This window comes from Halichondria panicea, chromosome 2 (genome assembly GCF_963675165.1).
Source record: "Halichondria panicea chromosome 2, odHalPani1.1, whole genome shotgun sequence".
NCBI lineage: Eukaryota > Metazoa > Porifera > Demospongiae > Suberitida > Halichondriidae > Halichondria > Halichondria panicea.
The window spans coordinates 1,536,471-1,547,217 of record NC_087378.1 but is presented as its reverse complement, the minus strand read 5'-3'; the positions used below and the strand labels follow the sequence as shown (position 1 = coordinate 1,547,217).

Below are 10,747 nucleotides of genomic sequence, written 5' to 3'. Positions count from 1 at the left end.
TGTTTCTTGCATGCTCGCAGCTTGTAGTATAAAAAGCCAGATAGCAAAAAATCATTTTCAAAATCTAAAAAAAGTGGTAATCTCAGTCTATATCTCAAAATGAAGGATCTCGTAGTACTGATCGTCTTAATGGCTGCTCTGTGCAGTGCAAACCCCACGACTATCATATCACAACCTGACACACCATCATCAGCAGGCTCTCCCATCGGGTGCAGGAGACCCAACAGCACCTACTGTGGAGTGGACTACAGTGTTCCTGATGTCATAGCTACAATGGTGCACCTTCTAGAGGACGGGATCCATGGGCAAATAGAAGTAACTTTCAGTATCATGGCTGGACAAGAACTAGATCCTTGTCAGTCTGCAACCAAAGCGATATTGTGCGCTCAAAACTTTCCAAGATGTGAAGACAATAATGTAATTCTCACTTCAACACAGAATTGTACACAAGATATCGAGAGCAATTGTGATATTACCTTACGAAACATGCTTTTGGATAATCATTTTTGCGACTTGAAAGATGAAGTTGTTCCTCTAGGCACATGTTCTGCATTGAGCACATTCACACCGCAGAGTGCACTCAGTAGTAATCACTGTGGACAGATTGAAGGTGACACTCTTGTCTCTGAATGGATGTTCAAGTTTATTCAATTCACGGATCTTAAAGTATCCAAGACACTTGCAACGGATAACGGTCTACACATAATCGCACCGTCTTGCTCGTCTAATCATGCTCGATACTTCTGCCAGTTTATGGGAGAATGCAACCAAGAGAGCACAGGAGTAACTGTGAAGAATAGCTACAGTTTCTGTGAAGACACCATCAACTGGTGAGTTGTGTTTGTGTGTACCAATCTATGATTACACCATTACACCTCATTACACCCACTTCAAGGACTGTGGTAGATTATTGATAATGTTTAGACTACATTTATAGTGTTCACAGTGACTTCACACTGTCTCAAAGCCTGAGCTGAATCATTAACCATGGTGTGTAGGCTGAGGGGAATGTTTAGTGGGCCATGATCCCACAGGTAGGTTAATGTTAAGCACCTCAAATTTGTGTGCTTAAGCATGCCTTGGGTTTGTTGGTTGCACAATTGCTACATTCATATGCATTGAGATTAATTTAGCATAAAGAGTAGACTGGCTATTCATGGTAGTACATTCATGGTAGTACTGGTAGCTGAGGGTGAATATCTTTTGGTGTGTGAATAACAAAGTTGTAGAGAGGTGTGTCAGTAAGGTGTTTTGTCTGAAAAAAAGGACACACACTGCAATATAGTGAGGTTGCATTTGATTATTAAATTATCTCATTTTCCCCAGTTCCTTTGTGACTCAAAACGTGTGTGAATAACAATTATCTATTATCCTTTACATCATCACTATTTTTGTTACTTTAGGTACAAATGAAGTATGAGTAGATAATGGCTCTCATTAATGTTTTTCTCGTTTGCAGCTATGACCACTCTATTGCTGATGTGCTCCGACCTCTCTTCCCCTGTGAACGCTGGATGGACTTAGACTATCCCCCACAACCAACAAATCCTCCCTCACAAAGTAACCCTTCTAGTAATCCTGTTGGCATGTCAACACTGGCTTCTGCTCCCGGTGTGATTTCTATTGATCCCAATCCTATAACCCTCACATGGCCTGGCAATGGAGCACACACACTTCACTCAACAGGAGCACTACTCATCAGTTTAACTGTATTGCTAACTGTACTTGCAACCGTGTTGTAGTGTGTTTAGTGTGTACGTGTCACATAATATCATTTCACCTATACCTATGTATGTATTTAAGCATCGTTTTGATTCACATTTTCATTATGAGGCAACCCAAAATCATTTATCTTGTTTGTTTATTTTTATCCTAAAAGTGTTGTTTTGATGATAATTATGTTCACATCATACTGCTAAAAGTGTCTATCTATGGTTGAATCTACATCAGACTGGGGAGGGGGGGTGATACACTAACCGCGGCTAGTTTATAAGCGCATATTGAAGACTAACTAACAAGCCGCGGTGGTTGGGTTTGTGTCAATTAAACGAAAAATGATGTGAAATGTTGAAAAGAATAAAATAAATACACAGTCATCCAGCCACAACTAGCTATTCAGCTACAGCACTGAGCTAGCTACAAAGGATTGCACTAGCCCTCAGCCTGAAGAAACAGAACTGAATATGGTTAAAATATTTTCCATCACCATTCTGTATAAGTCAGCCAAGCCTGTCCAGAAAAAAGCCAGCTATGAATTGTCTTCGTTTGGCTTCTTTCAGAGATCAGGGTAAGCTATGTCTTGCAAAGTGGGTCTACATTTGCAAATATGCTGTCCTTAACAATAGTGATGTGTGTAAATGACTAATACTACCTATGTTACACTGCTACAGTGTACGAGAGTTCATGGCGTTTACGAGTGACATCCTAGTGGAGAAAACCGCCAGTGGACAGAGACAATCAGTGAAAGAGCAAGGTACAGGGAGTACCATCACTACCCTTAGTCCACATTGCTTGTACACAGTGTACTTGGCATTACCATTACTGGCCTACCCTAATACACATTGTGTGTTGTATAATTACAGTGCAGTGTACTTGGCATTACCATCACTGGCCTACCCTTAGTCCACATTGCGTGTACACTGTGTACTTGGCATTACCATCACTGGCCTACCCTTAGTCCACATTGCGTGTACACAGTGTACTTGGCATTACCATCACTGGCCTACCCTTAGTCCACATTGCGTGTACACAGTGTACTTGCATGGCATTACCATCACTGCCCTACCCTAATATACATTGTATGAACATTGTACAATTACAGTGTACTTGGCATTACCATCATTGGCTCACACATTGTATGAACACACTTGATAGGGTTTTATCATCAGCTGTTTTCAAGCCATATTGTGTTTGTGTATACACTCTTGTCCTCCTGCACAGATTATAAGTGCCATGTTCATGTGAGATCAGACTCTCTAGCGTGTGTGGTGATTGCAGACAATGATTATCCGCCCAGAGTAGCCTTCACCCTCATGAGCAAGGTGACCCTTACCATAGTATAGCTCATAACTTAGTGCACCTAATAGTGTACTGTATGTTTGTGGCCATGTTATTATTTGTATATTAATGGAGAGTGTGTGTGTCCACTCAGATCATGGAGGAGTTCAGCTCAGACTTCCCACGGTCGTCATGGGATACTCCCTCCAGGTGTGTGGTGTGATGGGGTGGACCTGGCCTAACTTTGTCAGTGCATGCAACAATGTGTATAGATTTCGTCTATTTATTTAGTGATAAGTATTCTCTCCAGTGATCTCTCATACCCTCCCCTGGATGCACACCTGAAGAGATATCAAGTAGGGCAAATGCATTTTCTGGTATGAGAGCTTCAATCATGTGACCTCCTTCTCTACAGGACCCCAGGGAAGCTGACCCCATGATGAGAGTACAGAGTGACTTGGATGAGACTAAGATTGTGTTGGTGAGTCCAGATTGTAATAACATGTTCACTCCATGGCTTAAGTAATTATACTCTTGGTGCATACATTTAGCTATCTAACTCCGCCTCCCTCCCAGCACGAGACGATAGAGCAGCTTCTGGAGAGAGGAGAAAAACTGGACGATCTAGTGCAGAAAACTGACAAATTGAGTGGGACCTCGAAAGCATTTTACAAAGAAGTAAGGACATGCATGACTTTTTAATGGGACACCCTTTACCACTTGTATACTTCTTGCAGGCAAAGGGTGGATGCTGTGTCATACAGTAGCTTCTATGACTGTTCTAGCCTTGTATGTTGAAACTGTACTGTTATAATATCTATTCTGCATTATTTTTTATACTTGTACTCATTAAATTATATGAATTGACAAATCTTCCAAAATGATGATATCATTGTGCATAGCTATAATTATAGGCATGCATGAAAACGGACATGAAACACTGATAGTATACATGTATGATGAACAATATTTCTTTAATGGGTGGTTGCTTTTTATTTTGCATAATATATAATTATATAAAAAGACTCCTTCATTTACATGAAGGCAGTAATCATGAATCACATACATGTAGTAGATTCATTGCATCAAAAAACGTTCATTTGCATATCATGTAGGAATATTATGATTATAAATTTTGACACAAATAGCAGTAATAGATCAGCTAGTATTGAATAACTGTACAGTAACATAATTATGCATGCATTGAAGTGTCAATTTATTGGCAATTGGCTTGATTGGTTCTTTAATCGCTGTGTTGCTTGATCACAGCATAACGTACTGGTTTTTGATCCTGCATTGCATGACATTGGAACACAGTATGGATTAGATCTGCTGTCACAAATTTATACAGTATATTGATGCAGTAGGAGTCAATCAATTCGGTTATTTAGGCATAGCACCATAATACATTCATTCACTTTAAAATTCTTATGGCACACTCACTGTACATTATAAGTACAGTGTACAATAAGAGATATTGAAAGTGAACGAATGTTGTCATAATTACTGACCTCGTCCTCAGTGTCATTCTCTTCAGAATCTATCTCACGGATGACTGCCCCACTTGGTTGAATGTCCAGAGACGCATACGTTAATGCTGATGACTGTTCTTCAGTTGTCCCCTGTGGAATTATAGAACGTGATATAACTCTAGAATAATTGAGATTCCAAAGTTGTTGTTCTTTGCTTACTCATTGCAACACACATGCATTCACAATGAATGACATTGTATACACTTAACCTCCAAACACAACAATCCTACTATAGACCCCACATTTCCTAGTGGGTTCTCAGCCATTCAACGATATAACACTTTACCTTCGCTTCTTTTGTTGGAGGAAGACGCTTTATTGTCTCATAACCAGCTAAGCGATCTTCCTCTTCCTCATTGCTCACCACAAAGTGCTGGAATGTGAGTGTACGTATGCAGTGAGTTGATATGCATCAAAACAGACATTTACCAGTTCATTGATGGTTGCATACTCCACCTCTTCGTCTATGTTGTTGGTGATGGACCTTTCAGCCCTCTCCATAGTAAAGTGGGGCTGAGTACTCCCTGAAAGAAAGTGCATGGACAGTCATTATTGCACAGGTATTGTGCACTTGTTAGTTGTGTATAATAGCTCCATGCATCGCCTAGTTACAAAGATAAATTTTGGGGGAGCTGTTATACAAGCATTCTTTTGTATGTGCACAATTATCTGCTGCAAAAATCTCTCACTTTTGGGGTTCCAAGCTCTGTTCTTGCTTCTGTTGAAGAAGTAAATGATGAGTATGATTGCGATCACTCCGATGATGATCAGAACCAATACAGCAATGGACACACCCACTGCAATAGGAATTATGGTGTTGTCAGTAATGGGTACTAATGGGCCTGTGGTTGGGAAGTTTGGTTGGTCAGTACTGGACGTCTGACTAGGGTTAGTTTCTAGAGCTTCCGTTGTCATTGTTTGGGGTGGGGGAGGAGGAGTGAGAACTGTGTGTATATGTGTGGGGGGAGTAAGAAGTGGTAAATACTTTAGTAGTGTTCTCACCTGTAGTGCAGTTAGTTACGCCATCTGCATCACAAAGCATCTCACAGCCATCACCAAAGTAGTTCTCAGCACAGCGAGCATTAACTCCTATTGTCAGTGTGGCTATTCCAACGTTTCCAGTAACAGTGTACATTTCAGTAATTATAAAGAAAGTGCTAGGAAAGAGGACAGCATTGACATTGGCTTCAATGAAGATTTCATCAATGAGTGGATCGGTGAACGGAGGATCAAAGTCGGCAGCAGATGTGTCCTCATTCACACTGTGAGAGACTCTGACATATATCTGAAATGTTTGCTGTAGGTGTAAGTAATAATGATTATCATTACCAAAATTGGCACACATACCGAGAAGTATTTTAATATGGAACTCTGCGAAGATGCAGTAAAAAAGACTTGATTTGTGTTCTCACGAATTTGCACTATCGTACAACTGGAATCAACGTCATTGTGTGGATGTCCAGCGTCTCTGAAGCACAGACGAAGAGTGGTTCTACAACTTGTATCACAGGTCTCACCACAGCAAGTGCCATTGGCCAGTGTGTTGTTAGTGCTACTGTAGCTGATAATGTTGTAGCCTAAATGGTAGTCGGCCATTGCAAACACAACCTACACAGATTGGATAACACTAACAGAGTGGCGATTTATTGTAATAGAACTCACCATTTCCAAAGTTATGAGTAGCAGATGAAACCTTGTAGATTTTGCCATCTCGTTCAGTAACTAGTAAACAGTCAACTCCCTGTGTAAGTACATGCAGTCATGAGTGTTTACTTTATATCTCTAGATCTGTAATACAACAACAGTCATGCATAATTAGTTTCAATCAATTATAGCCAATCAGTGGGTGCTTGGGACCAAGGTATACTGTGAGATACAGTACATGATTACATGGAGACAGTGGCATGTAAGACTAAAGAGCTACTGTATAACATTAATTTTCCACCTTGAATACTATTTTACCTTTATACGCCATATATTGTAGCTCATCTAAGAGTGCATCTCACTTTAGTGTTGCTTGTAAAGAGGACAATCATCTTTGATAAGAACATGTGTGTTGATTATCATGTAAATGCATATTGTTGGAGAGGGGTGGGGCTGGCTACATTTGTATGTCTGTAATAGTATTGTGACTGAGAAGAAACAATCCTGATACTAAAATACAGAAACGAAGTAAATGATGAACTAGAACTATGTCGTATTGCATTAGTTTTTGTTTTGTTTACTTTCTGCGCCTGTTGCAAATAGAGTATCCAATGTGGTGCACACGATTATACCTAGTACCTAGGACTCCAAACACGACTGCACTGTCTATAGCACCAATATTGTAGCCTTTGTACACAATGGGGCCAGGTTAAACTGCAGGGCATGGAACAATTCCATTATTCAGTAACACCATAAACTATATTTGGGAGAACTTCAATGTATATATAGCTAGACTAGTGACGAAATTAATAGTGTCCTAAATTTGCATGCATTTATAGCAGGTAATGCATGATCGAGTAGATCTACAGCTCACTTATTTTTCAGGTAGCTACCCATTATGAAACTGCATAGTCTCTCGCATCCTTCACCAAAGAAACCTTCCTCACAGCGAACAGTGAAAGATACATTCAAACTGGTGCTCGTTAGTTCACCTTTGCCACTGTACTGACCGCTCTGTAAAATAGGCTGATTGTAGAGATCTGTTGGCAACTCTGCCTCGATAAGCATGCACACTATCTGAAAATTTTTCTGAGTCGACACTGGTGTAGAACTGGAAAGTGCCCTGTGATAGACTGATAGTGCACCACAGTGGTAAAGATACTATGTTTGAGTACCATGCATCAGTCCTTACTGGATAATATTGCTCAAATACTGAGCTGCTCCAGTTTGTTGTCAATCGTGCTATCGATGTTAACTACACAACCACTTAATGCTCACATTCAGCCTCGTCTTTACTCGGTAGTTTTTGTGATTCCATGAAGCACATAGTGAGGGTGGTCCTGCATTGTACAAGAGGTGAGGAGTACAACGTTGTCAGCGCCAAAGTTAAGTCTGTAGTCCGCTACAACCTGCATATAAGGATAATGCACACACTGTGTGGTGACATTAAGACTCACATTATTTGTGAAGAAATACCTGGTAGTCCAGTGATAAGGAATGTAATGTGGGTATAGGGTGTCTGCACAGTCCATGTTTGACTAGCTCGTCATCATCCAGTGTCAGAGTATTGTTTATTACAGAAATCCCTAAATGGTGAATTCCTTTATTTTGTGCATGCAGTTCTGCATCACATCCTTCACACACAGGTTTCATAACAGTCAAATTACATTAGCAAATTTTAATAGCAAAAACAACTTTGATAAACATAACAATCTATAATATTGAACAACTAAAAATTACATCTGTATACACAACGCTTAATATGAATTGTAAAAATATATGATTGAAAAATCCTGTAAATTTATTCTTGGAGCGGCTTAAATGTCTCTTTGATTAGCTGTCCTGATGCTTGACCACGGTATAGCTCACTGGTTCCTGTGTTGAAAAGTTTCCATGACATGGGAATTTAACATTAATTTTTAACTGACCTGGTCCTCCTCAGTGTCAGCAGCTTCTACTTCAAATGCAATCTCCTGCACATTCTCAGCCCCGAACCCGTTGCCTTGGTGAATGTTCAGAGAGGCATACCGTATATCAGATGGCTGGTCTTCAGTTTCTCCCTGTGGAATGGAGTGAGTGGTGTGCATAGTATTTGTGATGTGGTGAAGTTGGATAACATTTAATTGGTTGATTGGCTGGCATTTCATATCGGCTTACCCATAGCAACACATTCTACACTCAACTATCCAACTTGTATGACCTCTCAAAGACAACATTAATACTGAACAAACGTTTTCTATACCGTTTCGTCTATTTATTCATACTGGGCCACATTTCCTACCGGTTGAGCCATTATTCCTACTAAGGCCACATTTCCTACTTTTGTATTTTGCCGTTGGTCACATTTCCTACCGGTTAGAGCCATTCAACGATAGCTAAATTAGGATGTTTACATTTTCCTCTGTTGTTGTTGTTGAAGGACCAAAGTCTACCGTCTCATAACCAGCAAAGCGTTCTTCCGTATCCTTATTCCTAACCACAAAGTCCTGGAATAATTATGAGTGCATGCATAACATAATGGATACACATTAACAGATAATTACCATCGCTGGTGCTATTTCTACTGGCTCTTCGGTTTCGCTAACTTCGGGCTTATCAGAGGAGTAAGGAGGGGGTGGTGTGGGAGGCGATCTAGCACGAGAGGTCCTAGCTGGACCTACATAGACAAGGGGGGTAATTGAATTGGTAAGAGTAGACTGAAATACTCACTTTTGTTGACCATTGCATACTCCACCTCTTCTCCATTGTCACTGATGACACTGAACCTGTTGATGTTGCTGGTGAGGTTCCTTTCAGCCCTCTCCAAAGTAAATTGAGGCTCAGTACTCCCTGAAAGAAAAATGACAGGTACCAATTTTTTTGCACATCTACCCAAGCTGGGAGTTGTACACTACAAAGTCTTGTTTGGTATTGAAGGATACAGCCGTTGAGGATTTTGTGCGCAAGAAAAACTCACTTTTGGGGTTCCAAGATCCCTTCTTGCCTTTTTTAACACAGTAAATAATGAGAATGATTACGATCACTCCGATGATGATCAGGACCAAGACGGCAATGGACACACCCACTGCAATAGGAATTATGGTGTTGGCAGGAGTGGGTACTAATGGGCCTGTGGTTGGGGTGGATGGTTGGTCGGAACTGGACGTCTGACTAGGTGTTTCTGGATTGTCCGTTGGCATTATTTGGGGTTGAGGAGAAGTGAGAACTGTGTGTATATGTGGGGGGAGAGTAAGAAGTGGTAAATACTTTAGTAGTGTTCTCACCTGCAGTGCAGTTAGTTATGCCATCTGCATCACAAAGCATCTCACAGCCATCACCAAAGTAGTTCTCAGCACAGCGAGCATTAACTCCTATTGTCAGTGTGGCTATTCCAACGTTTCCAGTAACAGTGTACATTTCAGTAATTACAAAGAAAGTGCTAGGAAAGAGGACAGCACTGACATTGGCTTCAATGAAGATTTCATCAATGAGTGGATCGGTGAATGGAGGATCAAAGTTGGCAGTAGCTGTGTCCTCATTCACACTGTGAGAGACTCTGACATATATCTGGAATGTTTGCTGTAGGTATAAGTAATAATAATTATCATTACCAAAATTGGCACACATACCGAGAAGTATTTTGGTATGGAACTCTGCGAAGATGCATCAAAAAAGACTTGATTTGCGTTCTCACGATTTTGCACTATCGTACAACTGGAATCAACGTCATTGTGTGGGTGTCCAGCGTCTCTGAAGCACAGACGAAGAGTGGTTCTACAACTTGTATCACAGGTCTCACCACAGCAAGTGCCATTGGCCAGTGTGTTGTTAGAGCTACTGTAGCTGATAATGTTGTAGCCTAAATGGTAGTCAGCCATTGCAAACACAACCTACACAGATAGTAGAACAGGTGAATCATTAGTGATTATTGCAGTCTAGGGACTCACCATTTCCAAAGCTACAATCAGTAGCAGATGAAACCTTGCAGATTTTGCCATCTCGTTCAGCACTTGGTTGACTCCCTGTGTAAACAGTTAGTTTCAATCTATTAGTAAATCAGTGGGTGCTTGGTACCAATGTATGAAGAGATTACAGTACATGGAGACAGTGGCATCTCCAAGAGTTCATAGAACAGCTAATTCACCACCTTGCATGCCAACTCTTTACACTACGGCTATCACAGGTTTTATACCTGAAATCGTTTAAATGTCCCCTATAGCTTGCATTGTGGCCACTGAGGCTCATTGAAAGTATAAGTGCTTATCTATTTTAGCTAATAGATATACAGAAACTTCAGCATAGCTCACTTGTAACTTGTTGCTGGTGAAGATAAGGCAGCTTTGTCCAATTTTTAATCTAGGCCTTCTGATTATGTTCTCCTTTAGCTCCAATGAAAAACTTGGTAGCTGCATGCAGTTAAATACATGACACATTCCAATGTTTCCAGGAGGAGAGTGAAGAAGCCATAGCTAGACAACATGTTGACAGTGAATGATAGCATCTCTATGCAGCAAAGTCAGAAGTTACATTATAAGTATGGTGCTTCCACAACCATTTGTGGTACAAGTTAAGTGTGTGATTTGCTTTGCAACAAC

The 10,747-nt window shown here is 40.6% G+C and overlaps 4 protein-coding genes and 1 long non-coding RNA gene across 7 annotated transcripts; 2 read left to right on the top strand and 3 right to left on the bottom strand.

Annotated features, from left to right (window-relative positions):
* Positions 1-48: 48 nt before the first annotated feature.
* Positions 49-1,910, top strand: LOC135331276 (uncharacterized). The gene is made up of 2 exons (XM_064526371.1): positions 49-830; positions 1,460-1,910. The coding sequence occupies exons 1-2, from the start codon at positions 100-102 to the stop codon at positions 1,740-1,742; spliced, it is 1,014 nt and encodes a 337-aa protein (XP_064382441.1). The 5' UTR covers positions 49-99; the 3' UTR covers positions 1,743-1,910.
* A 132-nt stretch (positions 1,911-2,042) lies between these two features.
* LOC135331277 (synaptobrevin homolog YKT6-like) lies at positions 2,043-3,878 on the top strand. 2 transcript variants are annotated; one of them, XM_064526372.1, is made up of 8 exons: positions 2,043-2,287; positions 2,391-2,473; positions 2,941-3,041; positions 3,152-3,207; positions 3,296-3,353; positions 3,413-3,478; positions 3,574-3,675; positions 3,735-3,878. In XM_064526372.1, exons 1-8 carry the CDS (start codon positions 2,184-2,186, stop codon positions 3,762-3,764), a joined length of 600 nt encoding a protein of 199 aa, XP_064382442.1. In that variant the 5' UTR covers positions 2,043-2,183; the 3' UTR covers positions 3,765-3,878. The 2 variants fall into 2 exon arrangements, with proteins under 2 accessions (XP_064382442.1, XP_064382443.1); XM_064526373.1 differs by having other exon boundaries at positions 2,044-2,287; positions 3,308-3,353.
* A 178-nt stretch (positions 3,879-4,056) lies between these two features.
* LOC135331275 (uncharacterized) lies at positions 4,057-6,328 on the bottom strand. Its single transcript, XM_064526370.1, has 8 exons — positions 6,192-6,328; positions 5,877-6,137; positions 5,532-5,826; positions 5,219-5,473; positions 4,959-5,053; positions 4,816-4,902; positions 4,509-4,619; positions 4,057-4,288 (listed from the first exon to the last, which is right to left on the bottom strand). The coding sequence occupies exons 1-8, from the start codon at positions 6,237-6,239 to the stop codon at positions 4,241-4,243; spliced, it is 1,200 nt and encodes a 399-aa protein (XP_064382440.1). The 5' UTR covers positions 6,240-6,328; the 3' UTR covers positions 4,057-4,240.
* Positions 6,329-7,007: 679 nt separating this feature from the next.
* On the bottom strand, positions 7,008-7,707 carry LOC135331278 (uncharacterized). The gene is made up of 3 exons (XR_010392991.1): positions 7,631-7,707; positions 7,366-7,582; positions 7,008-7,306 (listed from the first exon to the last, which is right to left on the bottom strand). It is a non-coding gene; the product is annotated as an uncharacterized LOC135331278 (long non-coding RNA).
* Positions 7,708-7,816: 109 nt separating this feature from the next.
* Positions 7,817-10,615, bottom strand: LOC135331274 (uncharacterized). 2 transcript variants are annotated; one of them, XM_064526368.1, is made up of 10 exons: positions 10,460-10,614; positions 10,100-10,174; positions 9,782-10,042; positions 9,437-9,731; positions 9,130-9,378; positions 8,883-9,002; positions 8,717-8,829; positions 8,567-8,659; positions 8,102-8,233; positions 7,817-8,048 (listed from the first exon to the last, which is right to left on the bottom strand). In XM_064526368.1, the coding sequence occupies exons 1-10, from the start codon at positions 10,583-10,585 to the stop codon at positions 8,007-8,009; spliced, it is 1,506 nt and encodes a 501-aa protein (XP_064382438.1). In that variant the 5' UTR covers positions 10,586-10,614; the 3' UTR covers positions 7,817-8,006. The 2 variants fall into 2 exon arrangements, with proteins under 2 accessions (XP_064382438.1, XP_064382439.1); XM_064526369.1 differs by lacking the exon at positions 8,567-8,659 and having other exon boundaries at positions 10,460-10,615.
* Positions 10,616-10,747: the final 132 nt, after the last annotated feature.

Excerpts from the sequence above, each read along its gene's own strand:
- LOC135331276 (XM_064526371.1), top strand. The coding sequence starts at position 100 with ATGAAGGATCTCGTAGTACTGATCGTCTTAATGGCTGCTCTGTGCAGT. Across the intron at positions 831-1,459 it reads TGTGAAGACACCATCAACTG|CTATGACCACTCTATTGCTG; the intron begins GTGAGTTGTGTT and ends TCTCGTTTGCAG.
- LOC135331277 (XM_064526372.1), top strand. The coding sequence starts at position 2,184 with ATGGTTAAAATATTTTCCATCACCATTCTGTATAAGTCAGCCAAGCCT. Across the intron at positions 3,354-3,412 it reads CACACCTGAAGAGATATCAA|GACCCCAGGGAAGCTGACCC; the intron begins GTAGGGCAAATG and ends CCTTCTCTACAG. Across the intron at positions 3,479-3,573 it reads ATGAGACTAAGATTGTGTTG|CACGAGACGATAGAGCAGCT; the intron begins GTGAGTCCAGAT and ends CCTCCCTCCCAG.
- LOC135331275 (XM_064526370.1), bottom strand. The coding sequence starts at position 6,239 with ATGGCAAAATCTACAAGGTTTCATCTGCTACTCATAACTTTGGAAATG. Across the intron at positions 4,903-4,958 it reads ATGCAACCATCAATGAACTG|CACTTTGTGGTGAGCAATGA; the intron begins GTAAATGTCTGT and ends CTCACATTCCAG. Across the intron at positions 4,620-4,815 it reads CTCCAACAAAAGAAGCGAAG|GGGACAACTGAAGAACAGTC; the intron begins GTAAAGTGTTAT and ends ATAATTCCACAG.
- LOC135331274 (XM_064526368.1), bottom strand. The coding sequence starts at position 10,585 with ATGTGTCATGTATTTAACTGCATGCAGCTACCAAGTTTTTCATTGGAG. Across the intron at positions 9,379-9,436 it reads CATAACTAACTGCACTGCAG|TTCTCACTTCTCCTCAACCC; the intron begins GTGAGAACACTA and ends ATATACACACAG. Across the intron at positions 9,003-9,129 it reads GGGATCTTGGAACCCCAAAA|GGAGTACTGAGCCTCAATTT; the intron begins GTGAGTTTTTCT and ends TTTTTCTTTCAG.